This window comes from Sceloporus undulatus, chromosome 5 (assembly GCF_019175285.1).
Source record: "Sceloporus undulatus isolate JIND9_A2432 ecotype Alabama chromosome 5, SceUnd_v1.1, whole genome shotgun sequence".
In the NCBI taxonomy this organism is placed as follows: Eukaryota; Metazoa; Chordata; class Lepidosauria; order Squamata; family Phrynosomatidae; genus Sceloporus; species Sceloporus undulatus.
The window spans coordinates 47,573,957-47,595,763 of NC_056526.1; the positions used below are offsets into that span (position 1 = coordinate 47,573,957).

The 21,807-nt window shown below is 37.5% G+C and overlaps 1 protein-coding gene across 7 annotated transcripts in view; it reads left to right on the top strand.

Moving 5' to 3' along the window:
* The first annotated feature begins 376 nt into the window (after positions 1-376).
* The window catches only part of CEP290 (centrosomal protein 290), a 78,872-nt gene continuing 57,441 nt past the window's right edge, over positions 377-21,807 (top strand). For 2 of the 7 annotated variants that reach the window (XM_042467179.1, XM_042467181.1), the window contains exons 1-18: positions 377-762; positions 3,335-3,455; positions 3,564-3,641; positions 5,507-5,576; positions 6,791-6,837; positions 8,093-8,236; positions 9,900-9,953; positions 10,934-11,086; positions 12,075-12,257; positions 12,487-12,576; positions 12,659-12,781; positions 14,807-14,930; positions 16,943-17,115; positions 17,920-18,082; positions 18,973-19,073; positions 19,152-19,239; positions 19,959-20,071; positions 20,411-21,013. In XM_042467179.1, the coding sequence (XP_042323113.1) occupies positions 3,354-3,455; positions 3,564-3,641; positions 5,507-5,576; positions 6,791-6,837; positions 8,093-8,236; positions 9,900-9,953; positions 10,934-11,086; positions 12,075-12,257; positions 12,487-12,576; positions 12,659-12,781; positions 14,807-14,930; positions 16,943-17,115; positions 17,920-18,082; positions 18,973-19,073; positions 19,152-19,239; positions 19,959-20,071; positions 20,411-21,013 (2,409 nt within the window). In that variant the 5' untranslated portion in view covers positions 377-762; positions 3,335-3,353. The remainder of the gene's footprint in view (positions 763-3,334; positions 3,456-3,563; positions 3,642-5,506; positions 5,577-6,790; positions 6,838-8,092; positions 8,237-9,899; positions 9,954-10,933; positions 11,087-12,074; positions 12,258-12,486; positions 12,577-12,658; positions 12,782-14,806; positions 14,931-16,942; positions 17,116-17,919; positions 18,083-18,972; positions 19,074-19,151; positions 19,240-19,958; positions 20,072-20,410; positions 21,014-21,807) is intronic. The other 5 variants (XM_042467177.1, XM_042467178.1, XM_042467182.1 and 2 more) reach the window with 5 other exon arrangements.

A 21,807-nucleotide genomic window follows, 5' to 3' on the forward strand; every position in this document is an offset into this window, starting at 1 on the left:
TCTGAGGGACCAGGGTTATCATACGTACTCCAGTGTGTTTTGGACCCTGTTCATCCTGTGTGGAATTGATAAAAAAAATCTTTCTTATGGTTGTCCAAATTGTTATTATTATTATTATTATGTGGCACCAGGATTGTTGTTATTATTCTGAGGCACAGGGGTTGATGTCGTTTTTGTTATTCTGTAGCACCAGGGTTCTTATTGTTGTTGTTCTTATTATTATTCTGTGGCACCAGGGTTGTTTTTGTTGTTGTTCTGTGGCACCAGGGTTCTTGTTTTTTTTGGTTTTTTTATTATTATTATTATTATTATCATCATCATTATTATTTTGTGGAACCAGGGTTGTTGTCGTCGATGATGATGATGATGATGATGATTCTGTGGCACCAGGGTTGTAGTTGTGTTGCTATTTTTGGTGTCATGGTTCAGGGCGGGCGGCGGCCCTGGCGCAAAGCATGCTGGGGCCCGTAGTCTTCGGGATAGTCCCTCGCGGGAGTTTTGACTCGCGGGCTTTTAAGAACATCCGGGTCCTTTTTGAGCCTGGGCCAGGAGGAAGACTGTTTGATGGCGTCGCCTAGCAGCGGCCATCTCTCCTCTTCCTCCTCCTCCTCTTCCTTTCTTTTAACGACTACGGAAACCAGTGAGTCCTGAGGGAGGCGGGAGGCCCTTGTGGACCATAAACTGTTGTGTCTGTTGCGGAGCTGCTGGCCGGAGAGCGGCACGGAACAGCAACAACAGCAACAGAAGAAGAAGTGTATCAGGGTGAGGCTCCTTTATCCGAAAGGCTTGGGATCAGAAACTCCAACTCCCAGAATTCCATAGCCCTCAATATGAAACATGGGTCCAAACACACACTGCAGAAATAATCCGGGTTGAGACCGCTCTAACTGCCCTGGCTCAATGCTAGGGAATTCTGGGAATTGTAGTTTTGGGAGACATTTAGCCTTCCTTGTCAGAGACCTCTGGTGTCACCGCAGACTACAAATCCCAGAATTCCCTAGGACTGACCGAGACAGTTAAAGGTGGATTATATCTGCAGTGCAGATGCAGCCCCGGTGAGATACTGGGTTGCTGTAGAAATAATGTGGTTTGACACTGCTTAAATGGCCATGGCTCAGTGCTGTGGAATCCTGGGAACTGTGTAGCCCATTGTGGCATCAGAGCTCCCTGACAGAGAAAGCTAAATGTCACACAAGGCTACGAATCCCAGAATCCCAAAGCATGCCACCGTGGCAGTTAAAAGCGAACTGCCACGGCTCCTAAATTGTTTCTCTTGGACCCATTTGAATACTTTTGATATTATCGTTTTCTCTTTTTATATGCTGTTACCCGCCTTGATCCAACACAGAGAAAGGCGGGTTATAAATAAATACTATTATTATTATTATTATTATTATTATTATTTGGGATTCTGGGATTCGTAGTTTTGTGTGACATTTAGCTTTCTCTGTCAGGGAGCTCTGATGCCACTAATGCCTCTGATGCCATTAATCCTGCAATGCGGATCGATGCAACCCAGGAGATAAGATCCAAACCTAAACGTCAAATTTATTTATTTATTTATGTTTCATGTACACTTTGATACACATACCCTGAAGGTCATTTTATAGACAACATTTCAATAATTGTGCGCATGCAACAAGGTTTGTGTGTATGGAACCATCGGAAAACAAAGTTGACACTGTCTCAGCCACCCATGTAGACATTATTTTGGATATTGGGATTCTGGATTAGAGAGACTCAACCTGTATCTGTTTATTTCGTGGCTGATTTGCAATTGGCTAGGACAGGGTAGGTCTTTTACTCTATTTTCTATAAAAAGAGGTGTCTGAACTCAGGGAAAATGCCATTGCTTGTAACGGATATTTCTTTCTTCTGGTACTTTTCACAGTCGTAAACTAGTACAGATTTATTGTGGCATAGACTTTGTTCACTGAAAGCCTCAGATGTTACCCTCGCTGGTCACAAATCTTTTACAGAACACGAAAAGAGAAGAAGGCAGCTCCTTTAAGAATCAACTCTGTGCTATTAGGAAGAGGCTTGCTGAGTGGCCCAAAATTATTAAATGGGACAATATGATTGGAATGCTGTACACACTGATTTGGGAATAGGAAGATAAATAAAGTAGAAAGGAGTTGAGGGAATTATTTGCAGAAGTGGCTTAGTGTATGTATATGTATAAGTCTGAAAATTTTAGTCAAAAAATCTACCTGGGTCAACCTATCCATGGGTCAGTGTAAGTACTGTATCTTAACTCTTATCAAAATAGGAACAATCCCTTTCTCTGAGTAGAGTGACAAATGGCAAGACCTAATCTAAAAGAAGCACTGACACCTCTGCGGTGCCGCTTCTGGGCTTTTTAAACATTCAGGTGGGGTAACAGCAGAATGTTTTGGCATCATTTTTCATTGCTTCATCCTTTACATCCTTTGATACATGCCTCTACGTTTTACCCTTGACTTATACATGAATTATATCAAAAGCCATAATTCTGGCCCCAAAACCTGGCCTTTACTTATACATAAGGTTGACTTATAGTTGAATATATACAGTAAGTATTTCCAGTACTGTTATTCCACGCCTATACCAGCAAGTCCTATCATACTGGACATAATTTTAGTAAACATACATGGGATCATGCTATGTCTGTTGAAGAGATGTATCCATGTGTTACTTTGTCTGCGTTAGAAAGCAACCCTTCGCTTTCTTTTCTCAGTTAGGCATAGTCATCCATACCCTATAACTATAGGAATGGGACATAGATAAAATGTTCACCTCAATCTAGGGAACCTAGCACATGAAGGATGGATAAACTTTGTAAAAGAAACAGCACAAATTCTCATATTGCAGAATTGGTCACTAGCAATATTTCCAAACCTTTCTGTGATGCAAATTTAATATAAATGGAAGAGTAGAAAAGAAAGTGACAGCAGAATTTCATTAATATAATATCCAGTATTCAGAATACTGATACAAATTCCTGATAGGAACCAGTATGTTCACACAAACCAGAAAATGTGTATGTTTCTAAATTTGAGGTTAGTGTTTCACCCCCCCCCCCCCCCCCCCCACTTCTTATTATATCTTTTCTTATCATTTGGTTGTTACTCCTGAAAGTAAACTGGCCTTCCAGAAAAAACTGTAGACATTTGAGGGCCAGTAGATGGAAATGATGGTAAATCACTTTGAATGCATGGATGAGGAATCTGGCTTCAAGTTTTAATGATCTGTTTACTTCTTGCATATAATATGCAGCAAACTTTCATTTCATTATGAGCAGATCAGGTGATTAATATTTTGCTTTATTTATAATGCTACTTTTCTTTTTGTACAGAGATAAATGAACTTTCAAGATGGCACCCATTTTAGAATGGAAAAAGATTATGCGAGTAGATCCTGATGCTTTGCCTCATCAAGAAGAGCTTGCTGATAATTTATTGGAGGCAGTGGCCAAGGTATTTTTTGTAGTGAATTTCATGTATTATATAAATATACTAAACAGAAATAGTATGTCTACATTGGGCAGTTGCCATAATAATAAAGAATACTTTGTGTATATTTAGGTTGATGGAAATGACCTGAAGGATGAAAACCCTGCACGTTTAATTCAGCTTTTTAAAATTTCTCAGTCACTAATGAAGGTCAGTCTTGGTGTTTCCTAATTACTAGTTGTAAACTGGTCTAAGAGGAACTTCACATTTTAATTTGGTACAGTAATTCTGATAATAAAAGCTGTATCATAATCGCGTACATGAGCACTTGAAATACCTAATTTAAGATGGTTGTCTTGAATACCGATCAGTACAGAACTTTACAAAATGTCTTGTCACAATGAAACAGTTAAATGGAAATTAGACACTGAGTGCATGGTGTATTGGGTTGCTCTGGGGAGAGGAGGGCACTGTCCTAAGAAGGGCCATTTCTGGAACACAGGTAATGAAATAAGTAGGCACTGGCAAATCAGCTAAGTGTGGCAGTGAGCCTTTAACCCAAAGCATTAACTCTCACATAGGGCAAATTCTCTGACTTCTTTCTTTCCATGATATTTATCAGCAGCCCCACATTACCCCATGGCTGTGGCTGTGATTGTTCTGGCTGGTCTTCAATCAGCTGCAAGATTGTTTTTGATACTGTTTCTTACTAACAGGTGTCAGTTGGCCACTATAATAACAAAACAGCTGTGTGAGAACAATACATGCAGTTGTTCTTGCCAGGGGCTCAACAGAAGCCAGTTGTCTTGTTTAAAGTTTAAGGACTAATTTGTAGCACATCCTGGTGGTAGAGCAACTTTTATTTATCTAATCCCTTCATATACAATGGGTTTGTATAATAATTGCAGTTGAGCTGAAAGTGTGAGAGAACACTTTTCTGTATTTAATACAATGGCATGCCATAGCCCTTCTGAGTTAATAAAATGGCACTGAGCGATTCAGGTCCAAAACACACTGCAGAAATAATCCAGTTTGAGACCACTTTAACGATCCTGGTTCAATGCTAGAGAATGCTGGGAACTATAGTTTTGTGAGAAATATAGCCTTTTTCTGTCAGAGAGCCACAATTCCCTAGCATTGAGCCAGGGCAGTTAAAGCAGTCTGAAACTGGATTATTTCTGCAGTGTGTTTTGGACCTTAGCTTGTGTCTCTTTCATGCACAAGAGTACCTGGATGTAAGTTCCAGTTAACTCAGTGAGACTCATCTCTGAATGCATATGCATTGGATTATATTGTTTGCTTATTTATTCATTCATTTATATCCCACACTTCAGCCACAAAGACTTTCAGAGTGGCTTACAAATTGTTAAATTGACAGTTCCTTGCCCTATGGCTTGCAATCTAAGGAAGATACAACACATGAGGAAAAGGGAGTGGCAGTGCAGGAGGGGATTAACTCCATCTTCTGCTTCTGGGCCTAGGCATGATGGGGCTGAACCTAACTCCTCCTCTCTCCCTCTGAGGCCAAGGCAGCCTCTGGTTTTCTGATTTCTTTGCCTAGCATCAGAAGAATAACCTTTCATGGCCTCTAGGGCCCATACAGACAGGCCAAAATAAAGCTGCTTCTGGTCATTTTGGAGGTATGCTGTTTAATTGATGCATGCGTCCTAAGAGGCCAGAAGCTGTGCCAAAGCTACGTTGCAGTCCTCAGGACCGGAGCTTAGCTTTGGCGTGTTTTCCAGCCTCTTAGGATGCATGCAGCATTTAAACAGCATACCTCCAAAGTGACCCAAAGCAGCTTTATACTGACCTGTCTGTATGGGCCCATAGATTCCAAAATTAATACTGTTTTAGTTTGCTTTATGTTCTGTTGGAGAGCACTTTAGGGTGTTCATATTTGAGGTGTTTTGTAGACAAATATCTTGTGAAAATGTTGTTCCCACACTACACATCTGTCCTTAATTGTATGACACATGATAGGAATTTATTTGAACATAACAAGGGGTTATTTTAGATCTTGTAAATTGTAAAAGTGATTTTGTTTTATCCGCTTGTTCATCTTACTGTTTTTTTAGATGAAAAATCAAGAGGTGGAGCTGGCACTGGAAGAAGTTGAAAAAGCTGGGGAGGAGCAAGCCAAATTTGGTATCATCACTTCCTTGCATAAGTAACAGTCTCATGTGCCCACATGTGTTACCAGTTTTTGCACAATAGAGTAAGGTGTTTACTGTAGCATCCAGTAAGATGATGATGGAGAGTCTGATACAGCAAGGGAAAGTCTGGTAGAGCAAGGAAGAGAATCTTGCAACCCAGCAGATGTCACCTCCTAGCAACGCTAGCCAGGATAACCAGTTGTGAAGAATGCTGGGAATTGTCCAAGAACATATGGATGGCTGCATTAGCCCTGCTTCTGTGGTGGAAGCCCAAATACATTAGACCTTATGAGTTTTGTATCTGAGTATTTGTTCAAAGGTGGCTTCTATTATGTTTTCCTTCCCTCTACCACTCAGTTGTTGGAAGTCCAAGAGTTCCACCCTTGGATTTTAACTTGCACAGAATCAAATCGTGTTAAGACAAAGTTGGATATTTTCAGCCCTTTCCAGCTAAAAGAACAGTCAGGGAAACCAGTGATGCTCAAATCACAAACTCATATGTTTGCTTTAAAAATCAGAACATTTACATCATAGTGAAATAGAGATTCACTGAATTCATATTTTCAATAAATAGCTGAATCTTGGTTTCATATTAATAAATGAAATAAATGGGTAAAGCAGGGATGGACAAAGTGTGGCCTGCAGGTTGCATGTGCTGCCTGGGGTCATATTTGTGCCCCATAAGGTCAAAAATATCTTAAATAATTTAATTTTTTTTTGTTTTGTTTTGGCAAATTGCTCTAGAATGCCTCCAAATACATTCCAGGGATGTGGAGGGCATTTCCCCTATATCTGCTAGACAGAGCAAGTATATACAGTACCTATTTATACATATATTTTATTTGGGAGGAGATACAGATGCATTCATCTATGGTCTTCTAGGAGATTAATACAACTTGTTAGCATTTCACAATCTCGCACCCTGGTGTAGAGAATGATTGACATTAATGGCCAGTTAAAATTAATCAGTTTTTAAATTTCAGTAGTTTTGATTAGGAAAAGTTACCTTTTTCATTCAAATTGCAACTTAGAAATATATCACTTTTGTTGGATTGTCCCATAATTATAAATTATAAATTAATGAGTAAGAGGCTCTTTGTGAAGCTGTCACCATATATGGTCTGTTATTCTTGTTTGTTTTTATTCTAGCCTTTAGCTGAGGGTTTTATGAATTGTATTTTAATAGGTTGTATTTTGTTCAAACAGAAAATCAATTAAAAAGTAAGGTGATGAAGCTGGAAAAAGAACTAGAGGTATGTTGTAGTTGAAATTGTTTTTTTAATACTATCTATTCCAATAGTGCTTTTAAGATGCTAATTAATTAATAGCAGTTCTGTGAACCTTTTAGGACTCTTCAGAAAAGCTGATTAAACACATAAGATGTTATTTGTGTACCCAAAAGTGGTTAGGTAATTTTAAATCCTTCCATTTTCAACAGGAAATTGGACATAGCCTACATCTAGAAAACATATTCAGGGGTAGCTATGTTGGCCATATAGCAAACTATGCATATAGCAAACATCCAAAATCCACAAAACAGTGATACCTTTATGGAGTCAACCAAAATGCAAAAGATAAATGATGAAAGCTTTCAGAGCTCCACTTGCTTCTTCAACAGGCAAAGGTGTTAAAAATCAGAGGAAGGGAAAAGAATGATGTTACTCACATGTCTGCATTTTGTCAAGTTGTTGGTGTTGTTGTTCTGAGCTGAGACGGTGTGGAGGGCTATCTATGTAGGCAGACCCCTCCTCCTCCTGGCCATGTGGCACTTTAAGCGAAGCATTCCAAAGTCCAGGATATAAAATTTAAATTCCAGTAGCAGTACAAAGGAAGCCCTGGTGGGACGGTGGTTAAATGCCTGTACTGCAGATATTCACAGCCACAAGGTTGTGAGTTTAGTCCCAGGGTTGACTCATTCTGGCATCCTTCTACAGTCGCTAAGATGAGTACCCAGTTTGTTGGGGGCAATTAGCTAACACATTATAAACCACTTAGGAAGTGCTTAAGTGCCCTGATAAACATTATAGAAATGTAATTGCTATTGCTACTGCTAATGTATAGATAAAGAGCTAGCAAATTTAATTTCCTCTTGCACATTTCAGAAAATTTTCTTACTAGTATTATTCACAGAGAAATCTGACACAGATATTTGTCAAGCTTTTAAGCACAATATGTATATGCAGAGAATATACAGACAGTGTATAATTTTGCAGGGTATACATAACATTCTTTTACTTTTAGCTTTTAATTTTTCAGTTTGTTAGATTTCAGTTTGTTATATATTGCAGTAGAAATTAAGTTAATAGCTCAACAATTGTGCTTCAGGACATCCAAACTGCATTTAGTTGTAGTCCAAAGTCTGTTATATTTAGAGAGAGAAACTCATACATTTTATCAGTTGGAGGTCCTTGCATTTTGTGTTTTGCAGTTCTAACTGAAAGAATTCACTCAGTGCCTTTTTTATTTAGCTTGGAAGCATATGAATGACTTCTGTTTCCTTGTCATAAGGCAGCACAGCGATCTACTGGTGGTCGTGATACTCGCTTTCTCCGTGATGAGATCCGTCAATTGGAAAGACAGCTAGAACAAAAAGACAGAGAATTGGCAGATATGGAAAAGGAGTTAGAGAAAGAAAAAAAAATCAATGAGCAAGTAAGCAGTATTTTAACACATATTTCTAAAATCCAAAATTGGGGAACCTATATTGAACAAAGTTGCTTTGAAGATAACAAAAAAGGAGGGGAGTTAGGATTAATTGTTTATAATAAAATGTCAGGGTAGCTAAGAGTTTTGTGTAGTGCTCTTTTGTTTGATAGGACCTCCTAATGGGCACATCAGTATAAAACTAGAACCTGAAATTCTTTGCTTTCTTTTTAATTTTTTTTTAGTTCTATATTTAAAAGGGTTTTTTTTTAAAAAAAAAAAGGTGTGTTGGGGGAAGAACAAAAAAAGGAGAAAGGGGAGGACTACATAGAATAATAACATGGGCTAGGCATATACAGTTGGCCCTCCAGATTCACGGTTTTGATTATTTGTGAGGTCAAGGCCGCTCACCAGGACATTCTTCCTCCCCTCCCTCCTGGGCTTTTCTCCTCAAGAAAAAAAAGTCCAAGAGGAGCCAATACTGCTTCTTTCCTGGCTGGCCAAGGGAAGAGAGGGTGGGAAAAAAGGAGCACCGACTCCTGCTCCTCTTCACCCGCCCACCCCTCCCTTTAACTGGCTTCTAGGTGGGAGGTGGAATTATTTGTGATTTTTCTATATTCGTGGGGGTTTCATTCCCCTAACCCCGCGAATATGGAGGGAGGACTGTACATCAATAAAAACTAACTATATGACCCCGGGACATATGGTACATCAATAAAAACTAACCATATGCCCAAAAACACATTGTCCTGAAATTGGCATTTATAAAATATTTTGTAGATACCAAATTAGCTTTCTTTGGTTGATTAACTAAATAGAAGGAAGTCCTTCCCTCATTGTTAGAAAATCATGCTATTGTGTATATATGTTTTCCCAAATATTTTAAATTTGTATTATAAGCAAGTTAAAGCTAGGTTTTTGGTGTGCCCACAGTATAAATATACTACCGTTCAATGTTCTTTAAATTGCCTAGCACTTGGGGTGGGGGGAGGCATCATGTAAACGCCATGCCCCTGGAGCAGCCGGAAGCCGCCCCTGTCTGCCTGTCTGTTTTGGACCATAGTGCATTTACCGTGCAATCCTATATATGTCTACTGTCTAGTAAACATCAGTGAATTTAACTGTGTATAGGATTGCAACCTTAGTTCTCAAAAGTGCTTTGCTATTGCTGGATTATTCAGCATGTATTACTTGTCCTCCGCACGAAGTGTAAACAACACTAAGTTGTTTGGTTGCATGTCTTCTCCACTCTAAGTGGGGAAATTTGTAAACATTTTACACTGAAATATGATGTTTTTGTCTGTAACAGAAGAAACTATTACAGACTAAGCTTTTAACAAGCTATCACTCTACATTATTCACTTAGTTTTATGGGGGCTTAGGTATACTCTTCTGAAATTCATACCCTCCCCCTTTGCTGTTCTACTTTTTCCATCTTTTTCATTACTGCAAACATTTCATTAATGACAAAAGAAAGAATAACTCCACAGAGTCATCTGATTGCTTGTGTGAACAGCCCTTGTTCTGGAAGCATTCTTACTGTTTTTACAAATATAACATTTGCTATTTCTGTACCAGGAGTATTGCTAGTCTTGAAAAGAAGAGAAAACATGGATCTATATATCTCCTTGACTTGCTACATTTTCCTTAATAACTACATTTGTCATTGCAGCTTGCTCTTCGAAATGAGGATGCAGAAAATGAGAACAGCAAATTGAGAAGAGAGGTTAGTAAAATAACTTTGATTTTAGTCCTGATTTAGTACTTTTATGTTAAATAGCAATAGCATGTACATTTCTATATCACTTATCAGTGAACTCAGCACTCTCTAAGCACTTTACAGTCTGTACACCAATTTCCCCCTACAAGCTGGGTACTCATTTTACTGACCTACAAAAAACTTTGGAGCATCTGGATGTGTGTAACCTTTAAAGTATATTTTGGAATACGTTGTGGGTTGGCTAAGACCTGGACATCAAATAGTTCAGGCTTCTTTTTTATGTGTCTGGAAAACTGTTCATGTTAAATGAGACATTGCTTTCTGTCACTACTTTTCCTTCAGTGTTACTACAGGCCTTGGGGTTTCTATGTATTCTTCACAGCGTACCTTGTTTACTTGTCTTTGGCTTATTATAACTGTGTATTTTTATTAGGTGCTATGCTTCCAGCTTTTCATATATATTTTTCTTATCTTTATCTTTCAACTTGATAAACATTTCTGAGAAGTCCCTTTAATTTTGTTTCATTTATTTGATACCATGTTGGTGATGAAGAAGGATGCAAAGGGAAGGGTAGGCTCATTGTTGAGCCATGGACCCTTCACTCTAGTTTATGATCTACTGCAAGGATTAAAGTCTCATCTTGCTAAGGCATTCATATGCTTTGTTAAGTACATACCACAATGTTATTATTTTTTCTCATACAAAAGAAGCTTCTAGTTTTTCTTTGTCTTCTATCTACTAAGTTATGGTTTCTTAATTTTTCCTGATTTTTTTTCTATTGTCTTCTAAGAAAAAAAGAATGAAGAAAAAGGTGAGTACTCAGTAGGTTGACTAGTACTGATGATAGTGGTATGTGATATGATAGCTTGTTCTGAAGAATCTAGGAGAAATACTGATTCCGTTAGATTCATTGGTCTTCCAGCCTTCTGTGTTGTCAATATTTTCCTGTAGAATTCTCAGACTAATTCCTTACGTTTTGGTGCAGAATGAACAGCTCCGTCAGGATGTGATTGACTATCAGAGACAAATAGATACACAAAAGGAAACACTTTTTTCACGAAGAGGAGAAGAATCAGACTACAGGTCACAGTTATCAAAAAAGAACTTTGAACTGGTCCAGTATCTAGATGAAATTCAGGTAACCTTGTAAAAGCCGTTCAGAAGAAAGGAAAATGATACCTTTGCCTTTATTTTCAGATTAGAGCATGACAAAACTTAGTTTGAAGGAGTTTGGGGCTTTCTGGCTTATTCTGGTCAATGTCTATCTATTTGTATAATAATAATAATACTGTTTATTTATAGCCTGCTTTTCCAAAAGAGATCAAAGCAGGTTACAACAAGAGCACAAAACAATGTACAATTTACAACAGTATCCACATCATAAAAACACACGAAACTACACCAAATTTAAAACACAATTTAAAAACACGATAAAAAAGAAATTGCAAACATTAAAAACCACAACAAAAACTAGCTTAAAAGTGCCAGTGTAATGGGGGGAGAACAGATGTCACAACGCATGGGGGAAAGCCTGTTGGAAGAGGTAGGTCTTCAGCTTCTTCCTAAACAGGTCAAGGGAGGTAGCCGAGCGGAGCTCGCCGGGAAGAGAGTTCCAAAACTGCTTTTGAGGATAGGAACTTCTTGAAATGCATGTACCAAGGGTGCTTAGTTTAGGTTATTTGGGAGAATACTTTACAGAGTAAACTCCTGTGCATCTCTACTTGGAGATGTAAGTAAATGTGTATAGCTTTACAACTTGTTCATCTTAGGTCATCTTTGAGTGTGTGTGTGTGTGTGTAATGCTGTTGTGTTTTTTTAGGCATGGGCATAGTGAATTTGTTTGGCTCTTAGAGGTGAGAAAAAGGTGTTACCATATTTCTGTGCTGATTAATGTAATAAGGCTCACCTTAAGAACCAGCTTGATGGTCAGGCATCGTCTGAAAATCACTCTTATTGTCTAATTTAAACAGAAACTATCTTAGCCAATTGTTGAGCTCACAGCAATAATTCAAGATATCCTATAGTAATTTTCAGAGTTTTAGTAAATTTAGGTTTGGTGCATTTTTAATAATGATTTGCTTACACCAAAATAATCTCATATTTTATTTTTGCTTTTAATTTTGTAGGGTTTAACTGAAGCTAATGAAAAATTAGAAGTACAGAACCAGGAAATGAGGAAGAATCTAGAAGAATCTGTGCAAGAGATGGAAAAAATGACGGATGAGTACAATAAAATGAAACTTATTGTGCAACAATCTGATATTGTTATGGACCAACTAAGAAAGGAAAAGGAACAATATAGGTTACAGGTACAAAGTAATTTGTATTCTACTTTGTATTCAACATCAGGCCAGTAACACTATTGTGAAAATATAAAAGGCTTTCAGAATTACCAAGGACCAAGTCAGAGAACTGGCATTTTTTGAGGGAGCACTGAATAATATTAGCTGCAGCATTAGATTTGTATCATAAATATATCTGACTCACTAGTTGCTGTTTGCATACAATATATGATGTAGTACCTCATGCATTTTACAGGTGAATGAACTAACGGAGCAACTTAGAGCAAAGAATGAAGAAGATGATCCTCTTATGGTAGCTGTAAATGAAAAAGTGGAAGAATGGAAGGTATTTTGTGTTTAATTATAGTTAACATTTAGAAATTCTATTTATATGACCCTGTTTCATCCTTATTTTACTCTTCTTACAGGGAATTTTAGCTTCCAAAGATGAAGAAATAGTTGAATATCAGCAGATGTTGTTCAGCTTGAGAGAGAAATTGAAAATGGCCCAGCTTGATACTGACAAAAGTAGTGTTATCGCACTCCAGCAGGTATTATTTCTTCTACACTAAGAAACTAATCAACTATATATGAAACATTTCTGACATATGCACATTAGAAATCTACTCATACTTGTCATGTGCAGCAAGCTGAAGAAACTTACCCTCTATAACCAAGTTATAGAATCTTATAAGAAAATATTTTCTGTACTATTAGTTCTTTATCGTCAATATCATTATGATTTTACTGTATAAAGTGCTGGTTAATCCTTAAAGTCATAGGAAGTTTCTTTTCGGAGGTAAAGCTTGATTGTCCCTTCATGAATTTAAGTGGCAGTTGTAAATTTAGATGATTGCTGGAACTGATGCTTCAAGTGTACACAGAATCTCGCTCCCCCCCCGCCCCCGCCAGTGCTTTGGGGAACCACCTGATACCATTCTAATAGTTAAATAGTTACATTATGCATGCATTTGGAGTATCCATAATAAAATCGGAACATGGGACATTGTTTGGAGTCCATACATTTGGGGCTCTTGCATTTCCAACATTGTTGGTCATCACCAATTCCTCCCTCTCTTGAGTTCCATTGAACATACAGACATATCAGAAGGAGTATTGCTTTGTCTTCACTGGGGGCTTTTGTCAAAGGTACAAGCAGGGTCTTTTTGTTCTCTGGAAAAGGTCAGGAAGAAGAGAAAAATTCCTTCACTCTTCTATACTCTTTTTAACCTTCAGAGTACTTGATATGTTATGGGCAGGAGAAAAAGGAAGGATTTTTGCCCCTGCCTTGTTACATTTTCCCATGTATTCCACAATTCAAAGAGAACACAAATGATGATATGTTTAGGTTATAGGAATGTTCTGTGCTCTTGTACTAATATTTGGTGCAGCAGTGGCAATATTCACTCTGGAAAACAGGCAGATAGACTTTATGACATATTGGAAACATGTCTAAAGGTGGCTGAAAGACTTGCTTACTGTGCATGAAAGATTAGACTTCTGTGTAGTCTGTATACACAGTCCAGGTCTTCCACACTTTTTGCCTATTATTATTATTATTATTATTATTATTATTATTATTATTATTATTAACCTTTATTTATATAGTGCTGTCAATTTACACAATTGCCTGCTCCCTATCCTGATTTTTTTCTCAGTCCCTTGTTTTGTATTTTATCTATTTTTCTGTCATTCCTGCAGACGTCAATAACTGGTTCCCACATTAACTCTCTTTAACATTCCTTGTGAATCCTACCTGTTTTCAGCCAAGTACAGTATTTCCCATCTACTCTAGCCATCATAGTTAATGATGTTGGGTAATGAGAATTGTATTCCAACATCTGGAAGGCATACGTTTCCTAACACTGATCTAATTCTTCATTGCTTCTGACACTTCACATCTTTGCAGGTTATGCTGCACAAGGTTTTCTCTATTACCAATCCTGCCTCTTCTGCACAAAAGTTTTGGTGCATTTGGAGGCTATACACACAAGTAATTCATTATTGTCAATTCCAATTCCATTTCAAATGAGTTGTAAGGCATGCAGATCATCACAATAAACAGCTCTGTTTGGATAAGCATATACAGAGGTCAGTGTCTCTTAAGAATAAAGTGGAAATGATGCTAAGAAACAATGTAATTTTGAAAGAATTGTTATTTTTATGTTGTAATTATTATTTTTTTGTTTTTTGTTTTCACTTCTCTGTTTTATTTTTTGCTGCATATGCCTTTGCTTATCCTAGATTATATCTGAACTCTATATTGTAAGTATTTCTGCTTTTTCTGTTATATTGACTTTTTGTATACGTTTGTGGTACGCCATCCATGTTACAGTTGGCCCTTCTTATACACGGATTCAAGCATACACGGTTTGAAAATGTTCAAAAAAGTATAAATTTCAAAGATCAAACCTTGATTTTCCATTTTTTATAAGGGACACCATTTTGCTATGTCATTATATTTAATGGGACTTAAGCATACACGGATTTTGTTATACACGGGGGATCTAGGACCCAAACCCCAGCGTATAACAAGGGTCCACTGTATTAATTAAGAAAATAAACAATTTTTTCAGGGTGTGCAAGAAAGAGACAGTCAGATCAAACTTCTTACAGAACAGGTTGAACAATATACAAAAGAGATGGAAAAGAATGCACTGATTATTGAGGATCTTAAAAGAGAACTCCAAACAGAAAAAGGTAACTCTCTTTTATGTTTAATATGCTAGTAATATGTATAATTAGATTGGAGACCAAAATTTTTGAAGCTGGATTTAAATCATGGTAGAAGTGAATTTTGCTTAGAGTTAACTATATTCATGTCTGTGAGTAGAGGAGACGCACCTGTTTTAATGTCCCACTGTTGAGTGGGAGCACCATACCCTGAATCCCAACTCAGTGGGATTTATCAAAATATTGACTCTCCATACAATTTATCAAGGTGTGTCATACCTGCTGATTTAAAGCATTTATACTCAATTATTTAGCACTCATCTCCCCTCCTCCTCCAAAAAACCTGCCAGGATGGCTTGTAAAAAGTAACATAATACGCAGTGGTTAAATGCTTGTACTGCAGCCACTCACTCAAAACCACAAGGTTCCGAGTTCAATACCAGCAAAAAGGGCTCAAGCTTGATTCAGGCTTGCATCCTTCCGAGGTTGCTAAAATGAGTACCCAGATTGTTGGGGGCAATTAGCTTACAGTTGTAAACCGCTTAGACACTGTTAGTTCGGTATGAAGTGGTATATAAATGAAGCTGTTTGTGTTTCAGAATTTCAGTCTAAATGTAAGACATGTCATAAGAGATGGGGTCAGTTTACAGTTTTTATAGTGACAAGCAGGTGTAGGAGATTTTGGAAGACTGAAAAATATATTTAAACTAGTCTTCTTATTTGATGCAATTACTGGCTGAGTGAAATATCTCCAATCATTTGTAAAGCCTGGTTTGTTAGTCTACTTGCTGAGGATTCCCAAACACATGTAAGATTCAAATCAGATTGTCATTTTATTTATCATCATCGTCATCTTAATTATCATTTATTCATATAATGCCACATGGCACTTTACAAGTAAAGGAACAAACAAAAAACAAAAACAACCCTATTCCCTCAGGTTTACTGTTTAATTGAAAGGAAAAGGGGATGGTGGCGAGGGAGGGGATTACATTCAGAAGATATTATCTCTTCTCTCCCTCCACAGCCAGGGCAGTGGCAGTTGGAATGAAGGGGAAAACCTCTGTTTTAGGCCCCAGACATGATGGCGCTGTGCCTGCCTCTTCTCTCTGTTGGAGATTAAACAGATTAATGCCATCAGAAAGCAGAGCAAGGATCACACATTCATCACCAAGAAAGAGTAGACCATTCACAAAATTCAGTTAACAATATATTACTATCTGTGGGTGATCTTCATTCTGGATTCACAAGTATAGAAGGTGGAAACACAAGAGAGGTTCTTCTCAGTGGCTGCCTCTACACGTTGGAACTCCTTAGGGAGGCTAGAATGCCCACTCCTTGCTGTCCTTCTGTTGGCAGGCAAAGACTTTATTATTCAGACAGCTTTTAACAAAGAGCTGTAAGTGCTGGATTATTTGAAATTGTACTGTGTAATTTTAAACATCTTTTTAGAATGTATGTTTTTAATGTATTAAATAGTTTAATTTTGTTTTAATGTTATTTTTGTATATTCTTAATTATAATCTTTTAAATGTGTAAGCTAACTTGAGTCCCAATCTTGGGAGAAAGGCAAGATACAAATAAAGTTAACAACAAGGACAATATAATAATGCTTGACACTGAATGTCCAAGTATAGATCACCTGCCCTAGCAACTGCTTCTCTAATTGTTCTTTTTAAATGAGTTGGCATAACCCAGGAGTTCTTAGAGGAGTTCTGCACCTGCCCAGCACACTGCACAAAGGTTCTTCAGGATCTCTTGATTCTTTTTTTATTTTCTTTTTTTTGGGGGGGGGGAGTGGGTGGGGAGGTGGAAGTGGATGTTTACTACTATACATTCATTGAACGAATTGTGCTGGAAAAGGACCCCCATATTTTTCATGATTTATGCAGTGATTATTGTTTTGTCACTTAATTTTCATTCATGAATCCATTAAAGATAATGAATTGAATATCAGTTTCTCACTTAATATTCTTTAATGAATGAATTAGGATGATGGAACAACAAATTCCTTATGGGCATTTGTTGTGCTTTTCCAGGTCTGCCATCTTTTAGACAACAAGATTGTATTGAGGAGATGCAAGTAAAGTTGCATACGTTGGAACAGAAAACAAAAGAAGCTGAAAGGATAGCAGAAGTTGCAGAAGCTGATGCAAGAGAAAAGGACAAAGAACTTATTGATACTCTGAAGAGAATGAAAAATTATGAAACAGTATGTAACTGAGTTTCACATAATAGTGGTAGTTGTCATGGGCTGCATTGCATTTGCACTGCAGAAATAATCCAGGTTGACACCATTTTAACTGCCATGACTCAGTGGTAAGGAATCCTGGGAAATGTTGGGGTTTTTTTTTTTTTGTGTGACACCTGAGTGCTTATTACACCTCCCAGAATCCCATAGGATCAAGCCATAGTCGTTAAAGTGGTGTCAGCCTTCATTTCTGCAGTGCAGATGCAGCCATGGTTTCAATTTCCTTCTATATTGGATATGTGAAGTCAAAGGCTTTCATGGCCGGCATCCATAGTTTTTTATGGGTTTTTTGGGCTATGTGCCCATGTTCTAGAAGAGTTTCTTCCTGACATTTCGCCAGCATCTGTGGCTGGCATCTTCAGAGAATGTTTGCCTGGAAAGGACTTGGGTATATATATTGTGTGACCTGGAAAGGCAGGAGTGATTTGCATGTATATTGTTTAGTTGCTAATGGCAGACCTCAGGGTGGGAGGGCCTGCAAAAGAGAATTAATGTCTGCTTGATAGTGCTCATTGTCTGCTGGGAGATGCTGACAAAATATTAGGAAGAAACTCTTCTAGAACATGGCCACATAGCCCAAAAAATCCACAAAAACTATATTGGATTTGTCTGTTAAAGTTTATATTAAAGAAACAAAATCCAAATTTGAAGTGTTGTGTCTGTGGCCATGAATGCAGACTCCCAAAAAGGTGAAGTGAAAACAATTTCAGTTATATGTATTTCTCAGTAGTTCATTATCTACATAAATCATTTCTATTTTCTAAGGGAATATATGGTCTGGAAGATGCTGTTGCTGAAATAAACAATTTGAAGAAGCAACTTAACATAAGAGATCATGAGATTGAATCATTAATCAAAGAAGTTAACAAACTTGAACTTAAAATCAATGATTTTCTTGATGAAAATGAAGATCTTCGGGGTCGATTAGGTATGCGCTGTCAGCATTTGCTCATACTTAATTATACAGTGGTAATGAAACAGTTTCCTTAACCTACATTAATGAACTGAAGTTTTTTTTCTTTAAGTCAAATTTCAATTGATTTTTTGTGTGTGTTGATGTGAAATGTAGAAATAGTCCTTTCTTCCTAACTTAATGCAGTCAACAAATTGTAATTATTTGGCCTCAGTCTAACAGGACTGAGTAGGGAAGTATCATAATGCACAGGCATCATCTATAACCACCCATCAGAAAAGACAGCGGGGATACAATGAAGATAGCAAGTTGAAACCAATAAATTATAAGTAACTAGAAATAAAATGAGAGATCCTTGAATTCATATCTCTTGATTGCAACCAAAAGAGCTGTCTTATATTTCCATTTTATTAACTACTTAACTACAGACTGTACAAAGCTATCTGTTCTGAAATAAAAATCTGAATCTGTGTAATCATTCAAATTCACACACATAATTTCTTTGTCCTGAATAAAAAGGAAGGTTGCCAATAAGTATTTAAGTGTAAATTCTGCAATTGCTTGCAGCCACTGCAGGGATAGTACCAGGCCATTTCACAAAGCTCTTGGAGCCAGTGAACTTCCTAGTGTTGAGAAAAATGTGCAGTGGATGCCTAGTGCAAATTTAGAAGTGTGTGTCATAATCCACTGATTTCAGAACTCACAGGGATATTTGTTGTAGCAAGCAAGTTGAAGGTAGTAGTGGCTGAAGGTTGTCTAATCTAAGAGTGTAGCAAAAAGGAACTTTAGGATGATAGGTGAGGAAAGAGGTTCTCTCCTCATCTCCATCCCTCAACCCATTGTCCTGAGTAGCATTTCTCCAATTTATCCAGTATAATCTAATACATGCATGTATTGTGTTTCAGGCCTAGATCCAAAACCAATGATTGATTTAACAGAATTTAAAAACAGCAAAGCATTAAAACAGCAGCAGTACAAGGCCGAAAATCAGATCCTACTGAAAGAGGCAAGTGATAAATTTTACTTTAGATTTCCTTGAAAATAAGTTTAGATAAAGAATAATGAATGTTCAAATGCCTTGCAGATTGAAAGACTGGAAGAAGAAAGAGTTAATCTGAAACAGCATATTCGTAAATTGGCTCAGGAGAAGGGAAGAAGGGCTGCAACTCTAGGTAGGCTGTATTTTTTCTTTAAGTTTGTTAGTGCCTTGTAGCGGATAATAGAATGCTCTTGTTAACTTGTTTTTAGACCACTCAAGGCTTCTTGGCAATATTGAGATGACAGATTGAGAAGAACTGTTCTCAGATTTTTGTACTTTTGTTGTGACTCCATTATGGAGTTTAGCTTCCATGACAATTATGGAGAGGCTAGTGTAGATTTTTTCCCTTTGAAATATAATGGGAAAGAGTTGCTTTTAATTAGATGTCCTGTTCTGCTGCCAAACTGCCTATCCATTTAATTAATATTCACTACCTTACGTTCTTTATCGTCTTTTCCTGTTTCTATTCCTCCCCGCCCCATCCCGTTTTGTTCCAGCATAGACACAGAAGGCACAAACTCCTCTGGATCAGGCAGCTCCTAGTTTTTTTTGTAGGTTTTTTGGGCTATGTGGCTGTATTCTGGTAGATGTCAGACACAGGCGAAACGTCATGAATAAACTCTTCCAGAACATGGCCACATAGCCCGAAAAACCCACAAAAAACTATGGATGCTGACCATGAAAGCCTTTGATTTCATAGCTCCTAGTTGTTCATGAGAGGCCGCCTTTGTAGGTTAAACACAAAAAAAGTGTTCATTACAGTTTCCTTCTAGACTTTTGTCATGATTTCTCAGGTCAGTTAGGAATTCACTTAATTTTTAATACCATGGTTATTAATTTTGTTCTGAGTAGGTTTGGATACAGATGATTTACATCTGATTGATACCTTTACTGAAGATCTGAAGATGAAAAGGAGGAAGTCTGAGTTCATGAGTACTGGGAACACTGAAGAGATTCAAGCAAAGGTAAATAAGCACATGGTATCCATCCATTACAAACTGATTTCTTAAATTAGAATACTGTTGAAATACTTGCATAAACTATTGTTATATACAAAGAAAATATTTGAGAAAATTATATTTAAAATATTCTCTTAACATCTGGTCACCTTGTTAATTGCTTGTATGATCATAAGATAGTAATTCTGTAACACAAATAGGAAAAGACATTTCTTGTTACATAATCATCACTTTTTATTCCTTGTAGTTCTAAGGTGCAATAGTAAAAACAAAACAAAACAAAACAAAAAAAACCCAACCACAACAACACTTCTTTTCTTCATTTTTCTTTTTTCTTTCTTTCAGTGGAGTTGTCAGTTGACTTCACAGGTACAACTGGAGGATAATAGTGATGGCTCCAAGGCTTTAACAATAGATGAGCTTTACAGTTCTCTAGGGCAAGAATCAACAGAAATGCTAGGGACAGCTTTATGCCCAATCAGTGATGAGGAATACAGAAAACTGAAAGTAGAATTTCCAGTTTCATTTTCTGCTATGCAGACTAAACAAAGAACTAGTACAAGACAACTGGTGCAAAGGCAGGAAAGGCAGATGAAGAAAACTGAAAGGCATTCTCGTGCTCATATGTCAAGATGCTCAGCGGAGACATTACCCTTGGATTCCCAGGAGGCGTTGCCTCTTACTCTGCTTGGAAAGCCAGTTTCATCCTATGTAGTACAGGAGGTTCTATTGAAAGATGAGGAAGACAATTCTGAAATAAAGCTGTTGGATTTGAGAACTGATTTGCAAGGTACAGGCAAAGATAATATATATTTTCCAGAATCATGGCCGGTAGAACACTTGGAAGGAGAAATTGATTGTGGCCAGCCAGTGAAAGCATATCAGATAGATCGAGTTGAGAGTCTCATAAGACAGCTGAAGAATGAATTAATTTTCCTTAGATCAGAGGTGAGGTATTTTAATCATACTGATTTATTCATTTATTTATTACCTTTTATCTTACCTTACCACTAGAAAATATTGCTCAAGGTGGCTGAAAACCATCATGAAAATTTCATTAGCACATTGAACAATAAAACTTGTAAATTATCATACATGTCCCTAGATTTTTACTTTAAAATTGCATATATGCCATGTTTATGAGCAGGTAATTAATACAGGTAGTTTTCTGGATGAAATGCAAGAAGATTTAGATCACTTACTGTACATATGAGAATTTTAGAAACCAGAACAAATGTAAAAACTCATTTAAAGATGGATTGTGCTGTCTCATAACAATTCAGAATCTATTATCCTAGCAGTTATATCAGTGCATCTTTACAAGACAGGTAATTACAACAGAATTGCACTAACAATGATCATTTCATATGTACATAGTGTATTACAACTAGTTCAATGTACAGTTATGATTAGCTAAGGCGGGATACAAACCGCCATATAGTACGTCTTCTATACGTACTAGGGTTAGGAAGGGGCGGTGCTTCCGCACCCCCCTAACCCTAGTACGTATAGAATACGTACAACATGGCGGCGCCCCTTCCACATGGGGGCTGCCATGTTTACGTACTGGACGCATAGCGTCCAGATGTGTCATGGCGCCTATGACATCACGAATGCGCCAGCGGCGCCTCGCGACGTCATAAAGGTGCCGCAAAAAGAAGCTCCGAAATGGAGCTTCTTTTTTGCTCCGCGCGGGAGCCACGCGGTTTGGCTGCTGCGGCTCCCGCGTGGAGCAAATGGCG